Below are 25,248 nucleotides of genomic sequence, written 5' to 3'. Positions count from 1 at the left end.
TTTTTCCATGGCAGGGTTCTGTATCTTTGTCCAGATGGCATGAGGTTAAAGAAACGATACAGAGGATGGTCAGTGTCATTTGATATCGAGAGTGCTAGTCGTGTGATGGCCTTATTGTTCATATCAGAAAGTGTGGGTGTGGGAAGTCCGATGATTTTGGAAGCAATACGGGTGATACTGAAAAGTTTGTTCCCGTTAGGCATGGACAGTATGGTGTAGAAACATGCAGAACAGTACAACAGAACAGGTTGAATAATGCTTTTGTACAATAATAGCAGAAGATGAGGAGCAACAGATAATGATCTTAATTTACGGATTACATGGAGTCTTTGCTGAAAGCGTGACTGGATAGATGTAATGTGTTGATCAAACCTGAGTCTATTGTCCAGGGTGAGTCCAAGATATGTGAAGCTGTCTACCTGTTCTATTGTTTTACCATTAATGAGGAGTGGGTTAAGTCCAGTGTGGGTTGTTGTTTCAATGACCAGTTCTTTTGTTTTGACCACATTCAACTCTAGATAGTTGTCAGTGCACCACTGTGTGAAATGAGAACTGGTATTCTGATAGACCGTGATAGAGTTATTGTCATGGAGCAGTCCGAGAATGGCAGTGTCATCAGATTATTTAAAGTATGTGATGTTAGTGGGTGAGGGGCTAATACTGTCATTTGTGGGCTGAGGCCCCTGTGTTGGTGATGGCAGTTGATGAAAATGATGTACCTACTTCAACTGTTTGTGTGGTCTATTGCTCAGGAAGCTGTGAGTCCAGTGTATGAGAAGTGGGGGGATGTTGAGCTGATGCAGTTTCTCTTATCATAATTATGATGGCGTTGAATTGTGTTAAAGGCAGAACTAAAGTCAACAAAAAGAATAGTGGCAAAATTGTCCGAAGATGAATCCAGGTATTGGAGAAGGGAGTGAAGGAGGCATGCCACAGCATCCTCTGCTTCGGCGCGCAGGCCTTCCGTCGCCAGTGTCGAATTTTGACACCGACGAAGGCCCTGCGCGCCGAAACGCGTCTGTCTGTCTGGTATACGACTGCTGCTGCGGAGCACCGTCACTCTTACTCAACTGACAATGAGACAGACAGACATTTTTATCATATCTCCTGGTGCCTTTTTGGCGCCCCCTAGTGGCGATGGATGAGGTATATATAGGGGTGCCTGGTCGGCTCGGCCTCATCACGAGAGCGAGTTGCCAGCCTTCAGCGACTTCCTCCGTAACGACTCCGCCGAATCTTCGTTGAAAACCTTGGCGATGGTGGAGACGAGCGACGCTCGGACGGTTCGGCCCAGGCCCCGCGCGGCGAACACGTACAGCACGGGGTTCACGGCGCTCTTGATGTACACCAGGTACAGAGAGACGTACATGCACGTCTTCAGCTCGCCTTTCTTAACGGTCAAGGCGATGAGGAAACGGCACACAAAATAAGGCACCCAGAAGGTGAGGAAGAGAAGCATGGTCAGAAACAGCACCTGGTAGAGTCTGACCATCCTGCGGGAGGTGGACGACGTGGGGGCCCCCCCCGCTTGCTTCACTGTCAGCAAGATGGCCGTGTTGCTTCCCAGGAACACAACCAAGGGGAGCATGAACCCCGCTATGGTCTCTATCACGAACAGTCCCTGGACGGGGTTCGCACTCTCGCTCTCGTGGCACTGGAGGTTTCCATGTCTAGGTTCTTCTAGGACGGCAAAGTAGAGGTATGGAGCAGCCAGTGCCGTGGCCAGCGCCCACAGCAGGCCACAGGTGAGCGGGACCGCCCAGACGGGACGCCGTAGGCGGGACCAGACGGGTCTCAGGAGACACATGCACCGTTCCAGAGCGACGGCGCAGAGCAGGAACGCCGCCGCGTACAAACCCACGACTCTGAGATACATGGTGAGGCGACAGAAGGCCATTCCGAACGGCCAACTGTAGTTGTTGCCGAGGTAACCTAGCATGAGCGGTATGCGCAGAAGCAGCAGCAGGTCGGCCACTGAAAGGTTCAACACGTACACGCGGAAGTTGTTGGCCGAGCGGTTTTCCTGACTGCTGCCTCGACGTGCCTGGCGGCCGTCAGAATGCCAGCCTAGCGCCCAAACGACCAGCCCGTTTAGAGGCACGCCCACCTGAAGGAACCGAGAGAGAGATGTCAGTCAGTTGTTGTATGTATGATGTACAGGTGTATATTCTCCAAAGTTCATTCTTCTTAGTTGTTTAATCTGAAGACCTCAAAATTTGAAAGAAAAAAAAAGAAAAAATAGCAGACCTACAAGCTCGTAGCGCGCCACCGCGTGGCGCGCTACGAGCTTGAGCTTGTAGATCTGAGCTTGTAGATCTGCTATTTTTCAATAGCTAAATTATAACATAATGTTTAAAAGGCCCAAAATGGGTTAAGTGTAATATATATATATATGTTTTTTTTTACACTTAATCAAAGTCTTCAGATTTTTACCACACATAAACATTTGACTTGCTTCAGATCAAGTAATCTTAAAGTACGGTAGACAAAGCCAATGATATCTTACCAGAAAGATGAGAATAGTTACTGCTATTTGGACTCCTTTGATTGCCTCGTCCTTCCAAGCCACAGAGCTGCTGGAGTTACTGGCAACAATGGACAGGTTGTAGGTCACTGTCACAGCATGCGCAACAGCCATTTTCCTTAGATGTCTATATTATAGCTGAAGCTGAGGGGAAAGAATGGAAGTGGTGGATGGAACGTTTACCACAACATAATGCTATAGTCCTACAGTACTTTGACTTGACAGTTCATGCTTCTGTTACGCAACTTTTAAAGACCATTAAGACACACCTTCTTCCACTGCAATCACTTCCACTCAAAAATAATATAGTTCCTTTTATGATAATTGAGTTTGAAAGACGTCTGTGCCAGTGTTGTTTTTGGCAGCAACATTTTTATATAGTTTTAGTCATGGTCTCTTGGAATAGTTTTCATTTAGTTTTAGTCACCTGGAATATTTTAGTCTTAGTCTAGTTTCAGTCGACTAAATGTCGTACGATTTTAGTCGACTAAATCTACAGTCAATTTAGTCGATTAAAATGTATTTTGGCGGGCCTTGATGCCGTCGTAATGGCTGCTTTTACACTTGCTGAAAATACACTTGCCGATCTACAAGCTCACAACGCGTTGCAGCGCGACGCGTTGTGAGCTTGTAGATCGGCTATTTTCAGCATGCAACCAAGTGTAAAATGAATCATACTGGATCTCTTGTCCACTACTAGTCCCTTCCTAGTCTAGTTTTTATCTGTTGACGAAATTGTCAATAATTTCGTCTTAGTTTTAGTCATCGTAGCTCAGTTTTCATTAAGTTTCCACTCAGTTTTCGTCAGTGAAAAAAGGTATTCGACGAACATTTTTGGTCTTGGTTTTAGTCGACGAAAACAACACTGGTCTGTGCCTGCTGTTTGTAGCATTGTTCTGCTATTTATAACCAATCTTATCACGTTTTATAACCGTTTGTTTGTATTTCTGGAGATTACTGAGATTACTGACCTCTCTGCCACCACAGCGAAAACACACGATTTAACGTTTTTATACATATTCATTACTATATCCATAAATGTACCTTTGATGCTTACTTTAGATAGTTTATACCAAAGGCCATCCCTCCAGACTGTATCAAATGACTTACTGTAGTCTATATAAAGGAACAGAATAATCTATTCATTTTAAAGCAAAAATAATTCAACAATGTGCTTCAGGAGGAAAATATGATCACTGGTGGAGTAGTTCTTTCTAAAGCCTGCCTGGGTTTCCCTCAAGATAGAATTGTCTTCACAGAAGTTTAGCAGCCTTGCATTCAGTACATTTGTGAACAATTTATTCCCCATGCAACTCAGAAGCGTGATCCCTCTATAATTATCACAGTCGGCAGTATTGCCTTTCTTGAAAAAATTGGTATGATCATGCCAAGTGTCCAATCTTCAGGGAAGATACCAGAGTCAAGGAATCTTGTTAAACAGGGCTGTATATATAGTGGCATAAAAAATGCTTGCTGTACATTTGATATACTCATTTAAGATTTGATCAATACCTGCTGCCTTTGCCCGATTTTAATTTTGAGATAACCTCGTCTGATCTGTGAATCTAGCATTTTAGGTCTACTGTCGTCATGGTTGAGTGACCACAGCGTTCCCCTTCACAGCGCTCCGTACCTGTCACCACTTACATGGAGCTGAATGGCACTCGAGCGAACGTACACACCCAAGCACGCCTTTATTACGAAACACACCTTTAACCCATTCTGACCGGGAACCCGTTTTGGTGTTAGCATCATGTTATGCTTTAGCTATTGAAAAATAGCAGATCTACAAGCTCATAGCGCGCCACCGAGTGGCGCGCTACGAGCTTGTAGGTCTGCTATTTTTGAAAAATCGAAGAACGACTGACATTTTTTAGAATCTGATCTCGGGTCAGAATGGGTTAATCAGACCAGTGTGTGTCCAGTGGAAACCTCGTATGAATCTGATCTCGGGTCAGAATGGGTTAATTAATCATCTCTATACGATAGCTTTTTATTGAACTACAGTAGCATAAATCCCTGATCTTGTTTAGCCGGAAGGTATTTATAGGTTATTTAAGATCACGCTTATGTCAGCATTAATACTGTATAAGATACTTTATACTTTATAGATTATTATTATATGTGAAAAGATGTTGCCGCTTACCTCTGCCCTGAGATCCTGTACAGCAGTGAACTAGAGAGAGAACACAGGGAGGAGTAAGCTCTCTCTCTCTCTCTCTCTCTCTCTGACTCTCTCTCCCTCTCACTGTTTCCAGAAATGCTTTTATTGCAACATACTGTATGCAACCAGTACAAACACACATGGGTGATTACTGTCATAATTTATCCTCCCAAGGTTCACTTTTTTTTTAGCTTTCTTTATTTCCATAACTAGCCAAGGTATTTTTATTATAGTATTTCTGTCCTGTTCTGAGCAAGAACCTGTAGTTTGTCTCTGATGATATTTAGTGCTTTCTTCAACAGCAACTGCTCTTCTCTGTGTATAACAGTATAACATGGGTTTTCAACAGGTGGTCCGTGGACCACTGGTGGTCCGTGGAGGTATTGCATGTGGTCCCTGACCATGCATTTAGTAATGTAGGATTTGTTTTAAGTGGTCTAGTGACCTCTGACCTGTGATGAGTCCATCCATGTAGTCATTTACTGACAAGTTGGAGTTCAAGAAATTCAACAGACTCTCAAGAAGAGGGAAGTGCACCGGATTGTCTGGTTTTGAGTCATTATTATTAGGACATTTTACCAGAAACAGTGGGATGTATACACAGAAATCTCCAAAAATCTCGCAAATCGTTACCCACTATCTGTCCGATATTTCAGATTCCATCGTAATTGGCTAACATTGGCTTTCAAAGTTTGCAGGATTGGCCCGTTTTGAACAAAAAGCCTCAAATCATGTGTGCAATTCATGTGAAATCTTTCACAGACTTGTATACTATAGGCTGAGGAATATATCCCACCCTTTTCACATTGGCCTGTTATAGCGCCACCAACACATTTTTGGAACAAAATGCCTCAAATCATCCAATTGCCATCCAAAGGTAAGAAATGTCACCCTTTTCACATTGGCCTATTATAGCGCCACCAGGAGGCCACAACCTGACCTGCCCTGGTGGAGACCTGTGCCTTTTTCTTTTTTCACTTTTTCTAGTTTTGACCTATTTTTGGAGATTTTGAAGTTGATTATCTTTGAGCCCATGAAGCTTTCAGAAGGTTCCCCTTCATCCATCATCATTCCATCATCTCAGATTTGTCTGAAACATTTTCTAAATATGAATTTAATCATAGGCTATACTTATACCATATTTTACTAAAGGCATGCTCGAGTGTTAAACCCCAGCATCCTTATTTATTGATTTAGCATGAAAATAGCAGATGGACAAGCTCACAACATTGTGAGCTTGTCCATCTGCTATTTTCTGCGAAAGCTTTCCCCACAATAACAGAAACAGAACGAACCCTGAGGGACTCCGCTCAACCGTTCTCAAAGTGAGGTCCCGGGACCGCCAGTGGTCCTTGACGGGGTTAAAATGGCATCTCTGCAGTCTATTTATGAGCAGGCTACACTAAAACAGGCAACAAAATGTCAGAAAGGAAAGGAAAGGTATTGTTTACCCAGGGTAACTGGACTAAGCTCAAGAACTTGTTTACAGCCAGGCCCTGCTCATAGAACCTTTAATGGTAGAGGGTTCAATGCCTTGCTCAAAGGGCACTTCAGCGGTGGTAATTTTAACGTGCCGGTCCGGGGATACGAACTATAGTGACCTTCCGATATCAAGACTGCTCCGCAAAACGTTCGGCCACCGCTGTCAGTGATGTTACCCATGTTTTAAATGGAGAGTTTGTACTTCTGCCCTCTGGGAGAAGGTACAAAGTACCAATAAAGTGGAAGTACATCAGGTTTAAAAAGTCGTTTGTACCAGCGTCAACTAAGATTTTGAACGAGGCTATGGGCTGTATTTTGCGTGTCTTAAGTACCAGGTCTTATTCCCTAACTTGAGTAAACTAAAGACCTGGAGGCGTGATCAATGCCATTTGGCTATTCTGAGTGGCCAAGAGAGCATTGATCACGCCTCCAGGTCTTTAGTTTACTCAAGTTAGGGAATAAGACCTGGGACACGCAAAATACAGCCCTATGTCTCTTATGTATTTTAGTTTGTCTGTGTTTTATGTGTGGCTGTAGGCTAGCCGGGGTGTGTTTTATGTGTGGCTGTAGGCTAGCCGGGGTGAAAGCCCTAGACAAATTTCCCTCGTGGACAAAGTTTACCTTGAACTTGACCTCGATCGGCTTTTTGAAAATAGCTCAATCTACAAGTGCACAACGTGACGCGTAGATCGGCTATTTTCAAAACATCTTGGGGGGGGGGGAACAGAAAATGTGAAATAGTTTTGAAACATTTGATGAATACGGATCTTGTATGGTCGTCCATGGCACAAACCTTTTTCAGATGGGGCCGAGATATTCCATTCATTTGGAGGTCCTTGGAATAGATTACTGCACAGACAGTTGTATTCATATTTTAGAATTTAGTGTATAACCAGTGCAGTAACGTGATATATATATATCATAATCTAATTTAACATTTGTGGAGTTGGTCACCTGACCAAAAGCGGTTGACAGAAACTGGTCGACATGTTCTGTTGCCCCAACAGCGGCAGAAACAAGCCCTTTTAACCAGGCTACTTGCACACACTACAACTCGCTTACAATTCGCAAACCTGGCAACACTGCTCTGCGTTCTCATAGGCCCACCAGGCCCGCCCCCAACACTCCTTTTCAGTCTCACAATCAGCCATCTTGCTTTTCAGGGCCCTCGCAGGATAACAGAAAGAAGGAAGGGGAGAAATTAGTGCTTATCCCTTCTAAATCCCTGTATTTACAAAATAAAACACTCAGCGAATCCCTTAGTTAAATCAACATTGTTCATTGTCAATACTTGGATTGGGCCGAAATATTTACATTACACGTATAGCTTTTGCTATTTTCGCCTGCCAGCCCACCGCCGACTACACACGCCTGCACACACACACACACACACACACACACAGGAATGGCTATACGGCCGAGACAATAACTGTCTTTCTCAGCGTGCGCACGTGCGCACACAACATTATTCAAGTGAAATGCGTAACGCCAATATTGGGCTCATATAGGCTACCAATACACGACGAAATAACTGACAGGAGTGACGGTAAACTGACAACGCTTTCTGACAGAGAGAGAGAGAGAGAGAGAGAGAGAGAGAAAGACAGAAAGACGTGTTAGAGTAACGCGCGCGAGCGAGACAGAGAGAACGTCAGAGAGAGAGAGAGAGAGAGAGAGAGAGGGAGGAGAGAGGGAGGGGAGGGGGGGGGGGGGGGGGGGGGGAGCAACAAGCTAACAGCATAGTACCGGTACGTTCGTTCTATGATCCATAAAACGACAGATCTGCCGTTTAAGGGCAGATCTGCGGGCGCGCAATGCTGTGTGTTTTCGTCTTTTCCCCTTTTTCCCTCCTGCTTCCACAGTCCACTATACTACATGCAGTTGCTTTGGTGATTTTGTTTTGGGGGAAGTCAGTCACGGCACATGCGTGGTTGCACTGACAGTAAAGGTGGAAAGAGGGGGGGTGTATGTGTGTGTGTGACAGGAGTGACGGTGCTGTGAGTAAACTCACAACGCTTTCTGACAGAGAGAGAGAGAGAGAGAGAGAGAGAGAGAAAGACAGAAAGACGTGTTAGAGTAACGCGCGCGCGCGAGCGAGAGAGAGAGAACGTCAGAGAGAGAGAGAGAGAGAGAGAGAGAGAGAGAGAGAGAGAGAAAGACAGAAAGACGTGTTAGAGTAACGCGCGCGAGCGAGAGAGAGAGAACGTCAGAGAGAGAGAGAGAGAGAGAGAGGGAGGGGGGGGGGGCAACAAGCTAACAGCATACCGGTATGATCCATAAAACGACAGATCTGCCGTTTAACGGCAGATCTGCGGGCGCGCAATGCTGTGTGTTTTCGTCTTTTTCCCTTTTTCCCTCCTGCTTCCACAGTCCACTATACTACATGCAGTTGCTTTGGTGCTTTTGTTTTGGGGGAAGTCAGTCACGGCACATGCGTGGTTGCACTGACAGTAAAGGTGGAAAGAGGGGGGGTGTATGTGTGTGTGTGACGCAAACCAAAACAAACCAGGGACCAGGGTTGCCACATATCGTGGATGTGAGAGTGAAACAAGCAACCAGGTCTATAAAAATGTTAATAGGCCAGTTCAAAGTAGGTAAATCAGAAATGGTCCGGAAATTAGTCTTAAAATAATCAATTATAGTGTTGACTGTCAAACTTTGTTGTCTAATGTTGTTTCAAACATTTCCATGTCAAGGACTACCAATAGATAAACAAGTCCAAAGTAGCTTATAATGCTCAGACTTGGCAACACTGTCTCTAGGTTGAACGTTCTACTTTACAAGCTCACACATATGAAATATGTTTTTTAGAATCTTAAAACTGAGACATATTTTATGATAATACTGTTAGCACAGTCATCATACTCCAAGAGCATACAAATGGAACCAAATGGACCCTGATTTTCCCAGAGAGCAAATGGTATCAAATGGGGGTCTGTGGCCTAATGCATTTCAAACTGGGGTTCTTGGTATTATATTCTCTGCATATCTTATCAACTTGGGGTGAATATTTCACCACAATACTTTACTGAATATTTCACAAGAATATAACACAAGAGTCAAATGTAATCACAATATAGGCTACAGATGTACATATTTATGACACAGTAAAATGTCGAAAATTAGTGCTATCCCCCCCCCCCCCCACACACACACACACACACACGACAGGCAAGGCTGTTGTTTGCATCGTTAGCAGGCAGCAGCTACCTTGGCACTGCTCTCTGTGACTGTAGTTGTTTCACCATGTTTGCGTCTTTATGAGACATAAAAAACACTTTCTGTTATTATAATACTTTATAACCCATCCGTTACTACATATGTGCAGGGCACACTACTGAGAATTTCCTTCTTCCCATATTGCGCTGCAATGTAACTAGGATTCGCCGGCCGAAGGCCGGCGAAATTCTAGTATGATATATATATCACGTTACTGCACTATCACAGGCTAGTCCACACCACACATATTATGTGTGGACTAGCCTGTTGTGTGAATTGTAACATGTTTAGCATGATGAAGGCCCAGTGATTTAAAGACAGACCTTTCCAGCTCCTTCTAACTCTCTATTCCTTCATGACTTTGCATGGCCTGCAGCCAGAAACAGGACTGCCATGCTTTGCTTTCCCTATTCATTATTTTTGCTATTATTCAACACTTGACTCTCATTTGAGTGTTGATTACTACCAGTAGATGGCGATACTGGTCTTCTTGTGAAATTGTAGCGTAAAAGAATGATGTAAAACATAAATGAAACGGGTAATGGACATTAGAACCTCCGTCCAGGTCTTTCATAAATAGAAAATACATTTTCAGGTTGGGATAACATTTTTATCCAATCGGGAAAGAGAACTCTTTTGATTGGATAGCTATTGCATATTCAATTTTATAACGCCACGGTTCCAGATTGGGGAGGGGAGGGGGGGGGGGGGGTGTGACATGCGTTAGAGGGATCGGGAGTAAAACAAATGTTTTAATGATGGTGCATTAAATGTATCTGTCAATTTTAATTCACTATATTCACTATAATTTAATTAATTATGCTGGGTTCAGGAAGTATTATAATTTAGATGACAGAAGTCAACAGCCTTGTGTAATTTCGGCTTGTGGTCAAATAATGAATGTTATTAGAAGTTTAAACATTCTTTAAAATTATTTAATTCTTCTTTATATTAATATGTTTTATAATTAACAGGCAATCGGTACCATAAGCATGTATACTGGTCTCACTCTGCCACCATTATGTTGCTGATTCTGCAGATACTGTACACGCATTGGTCCTGTTTACTGACGCTAGTGTCCATCAGCATCAGTCTTAAATTGTTAAGTCTCTTTAACTTATAATTAGCATTATTTACTGTAGTTCCAGATTTGCCTTCGTGGAGAAAGGTAACAGAGTATTTTCCACTAACTGTAAAACAAAAAACTAGTCTTACTAATTAATTCCACCTCTAAACTAATCTATTGTTTTCTTTGTAATGTCACTGCTGTGTATTTGTGCAGGTATGCCAACGTGCAGTATGTAATTTGTACTGTACAGTCACAGGTTCAAGCACCTATGGGCAGCGGTGGCCGAACGGTTTGCGGAGCGGTCTTGATATCGGAACGTCGCTAGTTCGTATCCCCGGACCGCCACGTTAAAATTACCACCGTTGAAGTGCCCTTGAGCAAGGCATTGAACCCTCTACCATGAAATGTTCTATGAGCAGGGCCTGGCTGTAAACAAGTTCTTGAGCTTAGTCCAGTTACCCTGGGTAAACATAGTACCTTTCCTTTCCTTTCCTTTTACCTTTCAGTGTCTTAGCTTTAAACTGAAATACCCATATTCAGTGTAAGGGGTCAGGGTTAAATTATATACCCATATTCAGTGTAAGGGGTAGGGTTAAATGATATACCCATATTCAGTGTAAGGGGTAGGGTTAAATTATATACCCATATTCAGTGTAAGGGGTAGGGTTAAATTATATACCCATATTCAGTGTAAGGGGTAGGGTTAAATGATATACCCATATTCAGTGTAAGGGTAGGGTTAAATTATATACCCATATTCAGTGTAAGGGGTAGGGTTAAATTATATACCCATATTCAGTGTAAGGGGTAGGGTTAAATTATATACCCATATTCAGTGTAAGGGGTAGGGTTAAATGATATACCCATATTCAGTGTAAGGGGTAGGGTTAAATGATATACCCATATTCAGTGTAAGGGGTAGGGTTAAATTATATACCCATATTCAGTGTAAGGGGTAGGGTTAAATTATATACCCATATTCAGTGTAAGGGGTAGGGTTAAATTATATACCCATATTCAGTGTAAGGGGTAGGGTTAAATTATATACCCATATTCCGTGTAAGGGGTAGGGTTAAATTATATACCCATATTCCGTGTAAGGGGTAGGGTTTAAATTATATACCCATATTCCGTGTAAGGGGTAGGGTTAAATTATATACCCATATTCCGTGTAAGGGGTAGGGTTAAATTATATACCCATATTCCGTGTAAGGGGTAGGGTTAAATTATATACCCATATTCCGTGTAAGGGGTAGGGTTAAATTATATACCCATATTCCGTGTAAGGGGTAGGGTTAAATTATATACCCATATTCCGTGTAAGGGGTAGGGTTAAATTATATACCCATATTCAGTGTAAGGGGTAGGGTTAAATTATATACCCATATTCAGTGTAAGGGGTAGGGTTAAATTATATACCCATATTCCGTGTAAGGGGTAGGGTTAAATTATATACCCATATTCAGTGTAAGGGGTAGGGTTAAATTATATACCCATATTCAGTGTAAGGGGTAGGGTTAAATTATATACCCATATTCCGTGTAAGGGGTAGGGTTAAATTATATACCCATATTCAGTGTAAGGGGTAGGGTTAAATTATATACCCATATTCAGTGTAAGGGGTAGGGTTAAATTATATACCCATATTCAGTGTAAGGGGTAGGGTTAAATTATATACCCATATTCAGTGTAAGGGGTAGGGTTAAATTATATACCCATATTCAGTGTAAGGGGTAGGGTTAAATTATATACCCATATTCAGTGTAAGGGGTAGGGTTAAATTATATACCCATATTCAGTGTAAGGGGTAGGGTTAAATTATATACCCATATTCAGTGTAAGGGGTAGGGTTAAATTATATACCCATATTCAGTGTAAGGGGTAGGGTTAAATTATATACCCATATTCAGTGTAAGGGGTAGGGTTAAATTATATACCCATATTCAGTGTAAGGGGTAGGGTTAAATTATATACCCATATTCAGTGTAAGGGGTAGGGTTAAATTATATACCCATATTCAGTGTAAGGGGTAGGGTTAAATTATATACCCATATTCAGTGTAAGGGGTAGGGTTAAATTATATACCCATATTCAGTGTAAGGGGTAGGGTTAAATTATATACCCATATTCAGTGTAAGGGGTAGGGTTAAATTATATACCCATATTCAGTGTAAGGGGTAGGGTTAAATTATATACCCATATTCAGTGTAAGGGGTAGGGTTAAATTATATACCCATATTCAGTGTAAGGGGTAGGGTTAAATTATATACCCATATTCAGTGTAAGGGGTAGGGTTAATGCCATCTGTGTTCTGGGGGGGGGGGGGGGGGGGGGGGAGGAGTAAAAGTAAGCCACAGCTTTCATCTGTGAAAATGTCCCTGTGGTACAACTGTTGTTCATCAATAACACGATGCCATAGAAAGCTGTTAATGCTATGTGATAATATCATGTCTCTCTCTCTCTCTCTCTCTCTCTCTTGCACGTCCCACATGTGACAGGAAAGTGTTAACTCAATGAGCCCACGTGGAAACACATCAGACTGACAGGTGTGACAGAGAGAGAGAGAAACTACTTAACTTGGGTATGTTTTAAATATATATATATATATATATTTCACCAGGAAAGTCCCATTGAGATCAACAAACTATTTCGCAAGAGAAATTATTAAAACACAATTAAATTAAAACACAAATACAAACTAATTGCTTCAGATCACAGAGCTGAGTAAAAAGTGATCTAAAAATCACTGACTTCCTAATGATTTTGCTTCCTATTTGTTAATGTTCTATGTACACCGGTAAAGCGGTAAACCCATTTCACATTAATTTGTATGTTTTGAACCAATCTGCCACTTATTACTCCGGGCCAAATGTAGACCCTTTCATAAGTATTTACATTAGTATTTGGTCACCCACAATGTCATAATTATATTCTGAACCCCTAATTGATATGATATAGTACCCAGCGGTCTTGTATGCAACACAGAACACATATACATTTGACATAACACAGGACAAAATAAATTAAATCAAATACAGTTACATACATAGAAACATAAAGGCAGAGAGCAATGTCCACAGCTCAGTCTAGTTCTGGCCAAAATCCTGATTAAGCCTCAAAGTCGACTGATGGACAAAAGACCTTCAGTCTGACGTTATTGTATGCTGGAACACCATGGGCTCCATTTTCGTCACCGCTAAACCCAATAAACTTCTTTGCCTTTTTTTTTATATATTTTGAAAAACATTTTTGAGTAGTTCAACTAGCCAATCTACATTGACACATTGTGAGCTTGTAGAATGGCCATTTTAACTGTTCAAAAATGTTATGCAAAATAGTAAAACAAAGGAAAAGAAATGTAGGGATAAGGGGTTTAGCGGTGATGAAAATGGAGCCTCATATCTCCTTCCTGAAGGCAGCAACCTATATTTTCCATACAAGACATGGCTAGTATTAGAGGTGATATTCCTTTGTGATATACCACCGCTGAAGTGCCCTTGAGCAAGGCATTGAACCCCCTACCATGAAATGTTCTATGAGCAGGGCCTGGCTGTAAACAAGTTCTTGAGCTTAGTCCAGTTACCCTGGGTAAACATAGTACCTTTCCTTTCCTTAGTCCAGTTACCCTGGGTAAACATAGTACCTTTCCTTAGTCCAGTTACCCTGGGTAAACATAATACCTTTCCTTTCCTTTCTTTGCTAACCTTAGGATGCTGTTATCATACGTGGATAATTCAAATTCAAAACCTCATAGTATAGTTTTTTTATAATATAGGCTACTGTACCATATGTTTGAGTCAGCGATGGATGAGACATTTAATACTCCCTCAAAGTTTCCAGTAGATCGGGGGGGCTCCCCAGCATGTCTTTGTGTGTCACTGTGCCTTCCCCCGCCTTCTGTCAGTCTTTCACTCTTTCCCCCTACTGTATAATATAATCACTCTCTTCTTTCCAGCTTCTCCTTTTTAAAACATTTACTGGAATACGAGTGTTGTGTGATTTCTGTCCCTAGAGAGATGACAATGAAATGGTTTGGTTGCATTATTATTTGACTCGACGACGCAACTCATTCAGAGTTCGGTTCTCCCTTTGATTTATTCATTATGCCTGAGTTCTATTGTGTCAAAGCTCGTCACTATATATCGGGAGAAAACCACCTAACTCCATTTTTGAGGTTTTAGATTTTTTTTTATACCCTTTATGTCTGTGCTGGTTAAAATAATAATAATAAAAAATAAAAGTGCTGCGGGCAAAACCTCTTAACTCCATTGGACCCTCAAACTGTCTGCTAAAGCAGCTAACTCCACCACCTTTCCCCCTCTCATGCAAGTCACTATGACACTATAGTCTCAATACCAACTTTGATGCGGCAGTATTGCATTGTTTAAAAAATATATATGGTTCTCCTCATTTTCTGAAAATGTTATATATTTTTGAAAAATGTAGGTGGTTTCTTCCCGAGTCCGGACAGCAAAGATATTATGACTGGTGTGGGATGGGGAGGCACCATGGGGAGGCACCATTCCTCTGGTGTGATGGGGAGGCAGTAGGCACCATTCATCTGGTGTGATGGGGATGGGGTAGCTCTGGTCCATAGCTCTAATGCGTTTCATTTAGAGCTATGGATCAGAGCTTTAGGGATGGGGAGGCACCATTCATCTTCTCAGAAAATATGTCTACCGGTATTTCTTTCTTATTGGGTTACTAGGTTACCACCAAAAAACCTAGCAGATTCTGGGTCAGTTCAAAACAACAGCAACAGTGATCAGTCATTTAGTGTGAAGAGAGTCGTTGATTTGAGTTGTCACCTCCAACCATAGATATCTATGCCTCCAACTGACAAAAACAGAAAGCAGATTTATTTCATAACGTCACTGCGATTCGATTAGTCATCACAGCTCTCCTACCTGATCAAAACCATAAATATGCAGCCACTGTTTTTGAAATATTTTTCACGTTTATCATGTTGGTTGTTGTTAGATATGTAAACCATCCTAAACCTAAATTAACACATGGAGGAAGCTTCATGATAGAAATGAGATTGGAAAAACATACTACCACATTTGGATTTCATAGCATGTACTATAGAATATATTATGTAGATATCAAAGGTTCATGTGTTCAGTTTGTTCAGCATTATGTTTCCAGGTTGTTGCCTTCCTTCCTTCCTTCCTTTCTTCCTTCTCTCCTTTCCTCCTTCCGTCCATCCTTCTTTCTCAACCTTTTAATGCGTTTTCTCAAGAACACGACAATTTCATTACATTTGGCAGAAATAAAGTCCACACTCAGACTCGAGGATGAACTGATTAGAAAACTATTCTCAAAGGTCAAAGTTCAAGGTCACTGGCCGTCTTTTTTGGGAGTACATGAGGAACAGACAGAGATTTAAATCATTACAGCAGTCGTCACTTTATGTCACATAAATCCTAACCTAATTTAACTTGATTGTATCTCAAATAATCTTCACCCCTTTTTGCCACCATCACCTTTGAAATAAATAGGTTTCTATATTTTACTTTCTTGTAAATTGCATTAACATGGATGAATAGATTACATTGATTGCGTGATTTCGTTTTTTGGTTTAACACTCATTCTGTTAGAAAGGGGATTTCATATGACTCATACGAATATACCGTATAAAAGACACGCCAAGCAACATTGAGCTTATACTACTTGTGGGGAGACGTACTCGGAGAGGAAAGACCCAGAAGAAGACGTACTCAGAGAGGGCGGAGGGGAGACCAAGAAGGAGACGTACTCAGAGAGGAAAGACCAAGAAGCACCGTGAACAGAGAGGAGAGGAGAGAGGTCTCACAGCAGCCACATGCTGGAAGTCATAGAAAGAGGAAGTGTTCTTGAGGCAGGTGCGTGCGTGGCACAGAACTATTTTTTTTAACACACATACAGACAACTAAATGTATTGTTTCTTCATAGTCTTTAACACCTTGCACGGTTCTTTCATGATTATTCTGCTTTTTACAGCTGTAAATGGTATATGGTTGATTGGATTGAGTGGTCATTTAGCAGCCTGTAACTATGATAACCTTTCTGAGTAGATAGTGTCATTTACCACCACCTTGTGTTGTGGGATTATTGTGATTTCCCATGAAACACATAATTTCCGCTGTTACTGTACTTAACCGCTATGTTTTCTCAAATACATTCTGTCTGTAGCATCAGAATGGAACAGGAAATGGAAACACATGTGTTGATCATTTTGTTGTGTGGTTTATTTGAAGGAAACACAATGCTGTCTAAATTAACAGAATTTTAATTAACAGAACAGAATGAACAGAATTTTGAGGACTATTATAAATTAAGCTGTGGTAAATCTAAATCATAATTGGTCCTCTGAGAAAGCCTGTTTGACACAAAAGAAAGTTGTCTCTCATCCTTTTTTCCATCAAAAATACGTCCTATAATATGTGGTTATATTAACTTGCCTAGATCATCCTGAGTTTATAAAAATGTTAATGTGGTGTATTGGATATTATAGAAAGCCATTGCATGACCTTTGGAACAACAGTTGGTCCCTCAAATGCAACTGTGATACTTGGGATTTGTCACCTCCATACAGGCCTTTCCACCCATTATGGACGGGAACCCCTTTTGGTGTTTTAAGCATTATGTTACTTTAGCTATTGAAAAATAGCAGATCTACAAGCTCATAGCGCGGCACCGAGTGCCGCGCTATGAACTTGTAGGTCTGCTATTTTTGAAAAAATCGTGAAAATGCAGCACAAATCTTTGAATATATATATTCTTTCACAGCGAATGTTTTTAACTCAACTCTTTCCTTCTGAGAGGTTCCTGGAATAACATATTTTCAGATGGGGGTCGACGGGCCAAATACAGGTGATTCTGGGGCTCCTTCACATGAAAATGGTTGAGCGCCACTGACACAGAAACATAGGGTTTTCAGAAAACTGAGAACTTAGAAGACTTCAGGTGGAAATGGGTTGTAACTTGTTAACCTGTATGTCTGTGTGTTTCCTCAGCAAATGGAAATGCCCAGCACTGAAGTGAATGGGTGAGTAAACCATGGCATCTACAGTCTACTCCCACATTGAGGTTAATGCTAATCGTGATAGGGGTTATTATCTGACACACACCTAACATGTTAGCATTATCCTCACTCTGGGAGACAACACAGCTATACAGCCTACAGAACAACGCTCTGGGAGACAACACGGCTATACAGCCTACAGAACAACACGTGCAACTGGACGAAATGATCAACTGCAATTATTTCAATTCTTTCTTGATTAGGTTTCTGTTAACACTGAAATAAACAAATGGCAACTTTGAATTGCATCCATGGAAAACCACAAGTATAATTTGTATCAATATAGGAGTTATGTGGGGTCATTTTGATGCCAATATTATTTTGTATTCGTTAGAAAATGTGAGCACCTGTAATGGAGAGTTGCTGTGGATCGCAAGGACGATTATATTTGCCTTGTAGAAATGTAAAACTAACTGTCGAACAATGGAGGGAGAGATTAAAAAGCATTATGTAAATGATTGAAAGCATGCAGGCAGCCAACCTGGAAATCAAGCCGTGCATATCCACGGATATCCCAAGCCGTGCACATGTGCATGCCTATTCCCACTATATAGGCTGAGGAAGAAATGCCACTTGACAGTTTTCAAATCAGCCTCATGGTGGCGCTACAACAGGCCAAGTTGCATCTCTCTCTCTCACACACACACACACACAAACCCAAACAAACAAACATGTTTAAATTACTCCTAAACTTTTTGCCAAACATCACACATTCTCCTATCCTCCTGGTGGAGACCTGTGCCCAGAAGGGCACTTTTTCTAGTTAATTTCTGCATCTCTTAGGGCCCATTTAACCATATAATGCATTTGGATGGCAAAAATGGCAGATCCTCTCCTCTTCTCTTGTCCCCCCTCCACCCCCCTCCCTCTCACTGTAGTAGGCTATATTTTTCCCTTTTTACCTCCTTGATGATTTCCTTTTTTATTTTTTTGATAGAAGTGTATATTTTCTGTTCTGATTAATTTGAAATGGTGGACCCTGTTAACAATTAATGCGTTATTTTATGGTGTCATCCACAGTTAACCGTTTTTGTGTTCATTGAGTTGTGCTTTTCTGCTTTCGCATAGGCTACAATCAATCAATCAATCAATCAATATAGGCTAAGGCTGGGAATGTAGGCCTACTGGTGGACATGCGTATTAGCTGTCTGCTGTCACGCCACGCAAGACTCAATTGAATTATTAAAGGAGTCTTTATTGCAGCTGCTTTTTGATAATCAAACGACATTCTGACAGCATATTCTGTCAGACGAAAATTACATGCTGTTTAATAATATGCATATAGGCTATTTTCTGGCATAATTATATTCTTGTCTGCCTTCGGCCTATTTGGGGCTGGAATTAATAACAATTTCACCTCTTATTACCTCGTCTCTTATTTAAAAAAAATAATAATAATATATATATATATATATATATATATATTGAACGTTGGAGATTGCGTAGGAGTGTCTGCAGTGCATGCTCTTCCGTTTAAAAAGTGTTACAACAAATAAGTGTTTCGAACCTAAATGCTTGGGTTTAGAAGAGTGTTAAACGAAAAAGAACAACAGTTTTTCCCCGTTGTGGCGGGGGGGGGGGGGGGGGGCAGCGTGGGCGGGCTCCCATGACGATTATAAAAACATTTCGTCTCAGTGGTCTGCACGCACGCGATCCAATGGGAGGACCAGTGAGTCAGCTGGCAACTTTAGCCTCTGCCTGCATGTCTCTGCGGAGGAGAGTAGTCTGGAGTCTGGATGTGATGCGAGGTTAGCCTACTCCGGTTTGTCTCCTCAGTTACGTTCATCATCACATCCATGGTTTTCCTGCCAATCCTCCAATAATGAACGAGAAGGAGGAAATGTTCATCCTCCATCGGCAACAAAGAAGCTCGCAACTTTGACATTAATTTACTCAACTATATACGCACGCATCTGGAAAGTTCGAAAAGATGGAGCTGCAAAATAATTCGCTTAACTAGTAGTAAATGTCAATGATATTTAATCATATGCGGTCCATGTGATGGGGAGAGTTACATGGTGTTGCCACTCTGTTGTTTTGCTGTCCATCCTTTGCTCGTGCCGTGCTGCTATCCTGGAGTCCATCTACTGGAACAGCTCAAATACAAGGTAGGACTGTCACTATTTATTGATTTAAAAACGTTTTTGAATGTCTGATGTGTCATCATCACGCACTCCAAATTAAAATTAAAATCTATATGAGGCCCTCACTCTTTGCAACAAGACAATAATTAAGAATATATAGGTTATATGTTTGGTTTGATTTGATATTTGCACACATGTATTAATGAGAATTAACCCTCCTAAAATTACATGACCTAATAGCATATTTACAGGCCATATATTACAGGTCTACTATAACACAATGTGGTTCCTTATTCTGTGATATCCTGAATGTATTAGGCCAAAAACATGTTAATCAACATTCTCTTGTATTCCTCTCCCCCCCCCCCCCCCCCCCCCTCTCTCTCTCTCTCTCTCTCTCTCTCACACACGCACACACACACACACACACACAGATTCACTGCACGTCAGGGTCTGGTCCTCTTCCCTCAGATTGGAGACAAGATGGACATTGTCTGCCCCCGTGTCGGGGCTTCAGGGGGGGAGGGGGAGGAGGAGTTCCATCGCATCTACCTGGTGACCCGGGGTCAGATGCAGAGGTGCGTCGTTGACCAGACGGACGCGCCTCTCCTCAGCTGCGATAAGCCTCACAGAGACGTGAAGTTCACCTTCAAGTTCCAGGAGTTCAGCCCCAACCTCTGGGGGTTGGAGTTCCTCAAGGGAAGGGACTATTTTATCACCTGTGAGTTTAATTAATATGCACTCGTGTTTCACAGCTATACAAGTTATAGATTTTCTAACATCCATCTACATTTATTTTGTGTTATGTGTACCTGAATGTGACTGGCAAGACGTAGGAGTGGCCCGGCCAGGAGACAACCCACAGAGCCTATAGTCCCTCCATGTGCCAGAAGTGTATACCTCCCAGCCCTGGCAGAGTAGTTCTGGAGTAGTTCCAACGGATTGTGTGCCCCTATAGTTTTTCCCCGAGTGGGTCTGATCGAGGGTAGCTACTCGGGACTTGATCACTCCCGGCTGGGTCACCTGAGTGAGGGGTATGATGTTGAGAGACCCGAAACCCCGTTGACCTCAGGATACATCACTGAGGATACGCCCCAGGTGCATCCATGCAATGTTTTTTAGTTATAGATTTTCTAATATCCATCTACATTTGTTTTGTGTATACCTGAACGTGCAATATTGTCTTGCTTGCAGCCTACAGTATACACAAGGAAGAGCATTTGAATCTAGGTTATTATTTCTTTTTCCAGCCATCGTCTTTTGTTCCCTCCAGTTTTATTAGTTCAGAGAAGACTGTGACCCTTGCTGTGGGGTCAATGTTGGCTAGCAAGAATCTTAATGCCAAGTGAAGATAAAGAGCAAGTCTTACTGTGTATGGTAAAAAATCCTCCGTGTTCATTTAACTCAGAGAGGGTCCAAATGGAACCAAATGGTGCATTTGTACACTCTTTGAGTTATTGCCAGTCATATACGGTCGGTACCTCGTTCTTTTCTCGACAACACTGCAAATGAGGGCAACCTCGATGTCTCTCCAGGATAAATAAACGAAAGGTTTGAATGAATGTTCTGACAGCACACATCTCATTCTGAGCTAGTGCACGGCAGTGGGATTCACTCTGATGGGGCATTCAGGAGCTTACATGCCCCAAATCACACAAGGCTCTCACAGCATCAGGCAGATTCCATGTGAGCCTAAAGCACAGTGTCACTTGTAGACAGTGAGACATTGTTATGTGACCTAAATGGTTCTAATAAGAGTGTGTGTGTGTGTGTGTGTGTGTGTGTGTGTGTGTGTATATACTGTTGCATTGCATGATGCTGTGAGAGAATTCTTTGCTGGATCATTGAAAGATATTCAGAAGGAAAATGAAATGATCTTGAATGAGTACTGCTTTACAAATTCAATTAATTCTCTCTCTCTCTCTCTCTCTCTCTCCATCAGCCACATCTACAGGCACTTCGCAAGGTCTGGATAATACTAATGGTGGGGTTTGTAGAACCAAATCCATGAAGCTGGTACTAAGAGTGGGCCAGAGTAAGTGTCAGTGCCTGTGTGTGTGTGTGTGTGTGTGTGTGTGTGTGTGTGTGTGTGTGTGTGTGTGTGTGTGTGTGCGCGAGAGAAAGAATGATGTATTGTAGAGAGAGAGAGAGAGAGAGAGACATAAAACAAGTCAAATAAGAGATTATTCTGTTAATTTGGGTGTTCGTCCCAATGGAAGGGAAACCTTTGTAAGTCCTGTGGGGGGAAATGCAGTTTCAGCCTCACCGACCCAGCTGATGGCTGCTCATGTCATGGTCCTGATGAGCATTCAGGTTTGGGGGCATATTATAGGGGACGCTTCACGACACAACCTCTCTCTACTCACTAAAGCTACGCCCGGCCTCATAGTGGCTCTTTCTGAAAGCAAGCCGGCAGCGGAATAGAAATTGTTCATCTGAGCTAAAGTATCACATTAGAATTGGGTGGTCTGGTCTGGTGTCCTGCTATAGTTTCATTCTTAATATTGACTGTAGCTGAGCAGCCATAGCCAAGGAGGGAATCATCCTCATGTATGTAGAGAGGCTATTCTTTTGTCAAATATGTTTTTATTGAACAGATAAATTATTACAAAAATGATACTTTTATATGAAACAAAATGAAAGAAAATAAAAAAAGACAAAAAGATAAAGACATCCCTTAACCCTCCCACCCATACTGCTCAGTGACACTGCATACTATATAATAAGATGATAGAAAGCTCATGGAAAACATCTGAAAAGAAAATGGCGTACAGTCAACCATATCAATGGTATCCTGTCTATTAATCGTTTCTACTCAGGTAATGGACAAGGGGCAGCCAAACCTTATCAAACTGTCTCTCCCTGTTTCTCAGGAAATACCTTATTCTCTCAAGATGAAGTGTACTAGTCATTTCATTTAACCAGTGCTTAGAGAGGCTATTCGTATGAATTATCTCAGATCCATAATTCAAATTGTTGGCAGTTTAAGACCATCACTTTAATATAGCATTATTTAAATATTCTTGTGTATTCACAATTTGATCTAGATGCCAACGTGTATAGAAATACAAATCCGTGATGTCGTGAGTAAGCCCACTAACAATGGGGCTGTGGTAGTGGAATAGGATAGATATTGCATGGAGCCCTGTTGTTGCACACCACAGGTATACAAGAAAGACGTTCTTTATTGAGAATTCTGACAACGTTTCGATTATAAAGAAGGGTTTTTCTTGTACCAATATCTACTGAAGTGTCTTTATCCCAGCACCCAGCCTGTCCATGTGCCTATTCTACGTCCGCTCAAAGTGGAATAGGAGGACATCTATAGTGGGATGGTGTGAATTAACATTATGACTAACATTTAGTTGTTATTATAATCTTGGCTGTGCTACTGCTGAATGAGAGTGAAACAGGCTGGCTGACGAGGCTAGTTCTGATGTGACCATCCCACCACTAATCATCCTGTCCTTATTTCCAGGTTCTTCTGATCCACCCTCAGAGCCTCAGGAGTCTCCCACCAGATACCCTCCCAAACAGCCAAAGGTCAAAGAATCCCCCACAAGAACACAGGATGGGAAAAGCAATAAAGGTACAGCATGTAAAGGAGAAAGAACAATCAGAATGCATAGGTTTTAGTGCCTGTGCACTTGCTATTTGAGGACAACTGTAATTTTACAATTAGTGGGTTTGACACTCAATTACATCTATGAAATATAATATTTTTAGGTCATGATATGACATCAAGTCATTGTCAGCAAGCTATTGTCAGCAAGCTACACTGTTGTGATGTGGTGTTGAACCTAACGCAGGGTAAACTCACCACATTGTGAGCTTTTTATGGCGAATAGCGAAAATATGGTTAGGAAAATAAGCTAACAATGTGTTGGAATTGGATACGTTGACCTTATATTTCAGCAAATACTCAGTATACTTTTGAAAGATTTATTGAAATTATTTGAATATTATGGGAATGTTATAATAAATAGCATGATCTCGTTGTCTGCATGTTGTCACTCACAGGGGAAGACGCCTCTGTCCCCCCCAGTGATGGGACTGGACCAGGGTTATTCATAGGGATCATCTCTGGCGGTATAGTGTTGGTTCTGGTCATCATAGTTCTGTTGTTTATGTTGTGGCGGTGCCACCAGCGGCGCTGTGTCCCTGAGGTCCAACAGTCTGCCTCCATGTCCCTCAACACGATGGCCGGGCCAAAGCGGGACAGTGTCACCAGTACCATCGGCTCGGACCGCACCTTCCCACCCCGGGTGTCTGGCAGCATGTTCTGTCGTCATTACGAACCTGTGAACACTGACTATGGGCCCCCTGTCTACATAGTTCAGGAGATACCGACACAGAGTCCTACAAACATCTACTACAAGGTTTAAATGGCGCTGTTTCCCATGTGTCATGGTCTTTATATAGTCACAATGTTCTCGTTGTTAAATATATCCTCGCACCAGCCTACATGCAAATTATTAATTTTACATTAGGCTGGTGGAGATTTTCCAGTACCTCTCAATACACAGAATACATTGTGATGTCTCATGTCACTGTCAGATATTTGCATGATACAATTAAGGTTTATATTTATTTACTTTGTGAGAGTGAGTGACTTCACTGACTTACTGACTGATAAGTCAGTACTCTAAGTCAGTCAGAAGATTTTATTTATGAAATAAGCTGCTATATGGCAGCTGCACTTACAATTTTGTACAGAGAATATGTTTTCTTTTTATAAATGTATCCTTTAAAGTTATTTCTCTGTGAGAGAGAAGGGTTCTTCTCTATTACAGTGGTTCCCAAACTTTTTAGCTCGAGACCCAAAAGAGAAATTAAACGTTCGCCCGGGACCCCAAAATATGAGAATATGTTTCATGCTCTCTTCTTCATCCACGTCATGTTTGTCAGCTTCATGAGCTGTCTCGACCACCAGGGGGCCACTGCTGTTTCAAATAACAAGTTACAAGAAATGCTTGACTTGGTCTAACTTCTTACATGATATTGAGGAGAAAATACATTTTAAACCTGCAAGTATATCAACTCAAATTATTTGGATTCTTTTGGTTTGTAGTGAACAGACACTCTCAAATCAACTCTTCTTCCTGTGTCCTCCTGTCATAACAAACAGGAGGAGCATATGTTTTGATAGGCTGCTTATTATTACAGATTCAGGTGATATTATCCTACCTGTAGTTACCTCCTCACATCTATCTATAAATGCACCAAGTCTCTGTCTGTCTGTCTGTCTGTCTGTCTGTCTGTCTGTCTGTCTGTCTGTCTGTCTGTCTGTCTGTCTGTCTGTCTGTACGTACATGTGTGTGTAATCCACGTAACTCGTAACTGGGGCAGCGGTGGCCGAACGGTTTGCGGAGCGGTCTTGATATCGGAAGGTCGCTATAGTTCGTATCCCCGGACCGGCACGTTAAAATTACCACCGTTGAAGTGCCCTTGAGCAAGGCATTGAACCTCTACCATGAAATGTTCTATGAGCAGGGCCTGGCTGTAAACAAGTTATTGAGCTTAGTCCAGTTACCCTGCAGGGTAAACATAGTACCTTTCCTTTCCTTAGTCCAGTTAACCTGGGTAAACATAGTACCTTTCCTTTCCTTAGTCCAGTTACCCTGCGTAAACATGGTACCT

General features: G+C 41.8%; 2 protein-coding genes across 2 annotated transcripts; one reads left to right on the top strand and one right to left on the bottom strand.

The window, feature by feature from the left end:
• Nucleotides 1–1,052: 1,052 nt before the first annotated feature.
• LOC308331495 (C5a anaphylatoxin chemotactic receptor 1-like) lies at nucleotides 1,053–4,710 on the bottom strand. Its single transcript, XM_080786954.1, has 3 exons — nucleotides 4,671–4,710; nucleotides 2,507–2,668; nucleotides 1,053–2,107 (listed from the first exon to the last, which is right to left on the bottom strand). Exons 2-3 carry the CDS (start codon nucleotides 2,636–2,638, stop codon nucleotides 1,181–1,183), a joined length of 1,059 nt encoding a protein of 352 aa, XP_080643080.1. The 5' UTR covers nucleotides 2,639–2,668; nucleotides 4,671–4,710; the 3' UTR covers nucleotides 1,053–1,180.
• A 15,465-nt stretch (nucleotides 4,711–20,175) lies between these two features.
• Nucleotides 20,176–24,349, top strand: LOC308334849 (ephrin-B2a-like). Its single transcript, XM_080791723.1, has 4 exons — nucleotides 20,176–20,329; nucleotides 21,551–21,643; nucleotides 23,087–23,197; nucleotides 23,629–24,349. Exons 1-4 carry the CDS (start codon nucleotides 20,179–20,181, stop codon nucleotides 23,991–23,993), a joined length of 720 nt encoding a protein of 239 aa, XP_080647849.1. The 5' UTR covers nucleotides 20,176–20,178; the 3' UTR covers nucleotides 23,994–24,349.
• Nucleotides 24,350–25,248: the final 899 nt, after the last annotated feature.

The sequence above is a fragment of the Protomyctophum bolini genome (genome assembly GCF_963924005.1).
Source record: "Protomyctophum bolini genome assembly, chromosome: 1".
In the NCBI taxonomy this organism is placed as follows: domain Eukaryota; kingdom Metazoa; phylum Chordata; class Actinopteri; order Myctophiformes; family Myctophidae; genus Protomyctophum; species Protomyctophum bolini.
Note: the sequence above shows the minus strand (reverse complement) of the source record. Positions and strands in the feature narration are given on the sequence as shown.

Coding starts and splice junctions, on each gene's coding strand:
- LOC308331495 (XM_080786954.1), bottom strand. CDS start 2,638: ATGGCTGTTGCGCATGCTGTGACAGTGACCTACAACCTGTCCATTGTT. Junction 2,108..2,506: donor TAACTATTCTCATCTTTCTG/GTAAGATATCAT, acceptor CGGTTCCTTCAG/GTGGGCGTGCCTCTAAACGG.
- LOC308334849 (XM_080791723.1), top strand. CDS start 20,179: ATGCAGAGGTGCGTCGTTGACCAGACGGACGCGCCTCTCCTCAGCTGC. Junction 20,330..21,550: donor AAGGGACTATTTTATCACCT/GTGAGTTTAATT, acceptor TCTCTCCATCAG/CCACATCTACAGGCACTTCG. Junction 21,644..23,086: donor GGTACTAAGAGTGGGCCAGA/GTAAGTGTCAGT, acceptor CCTTATTTCCAG/GTTCTTCTGATCCACCCTCA.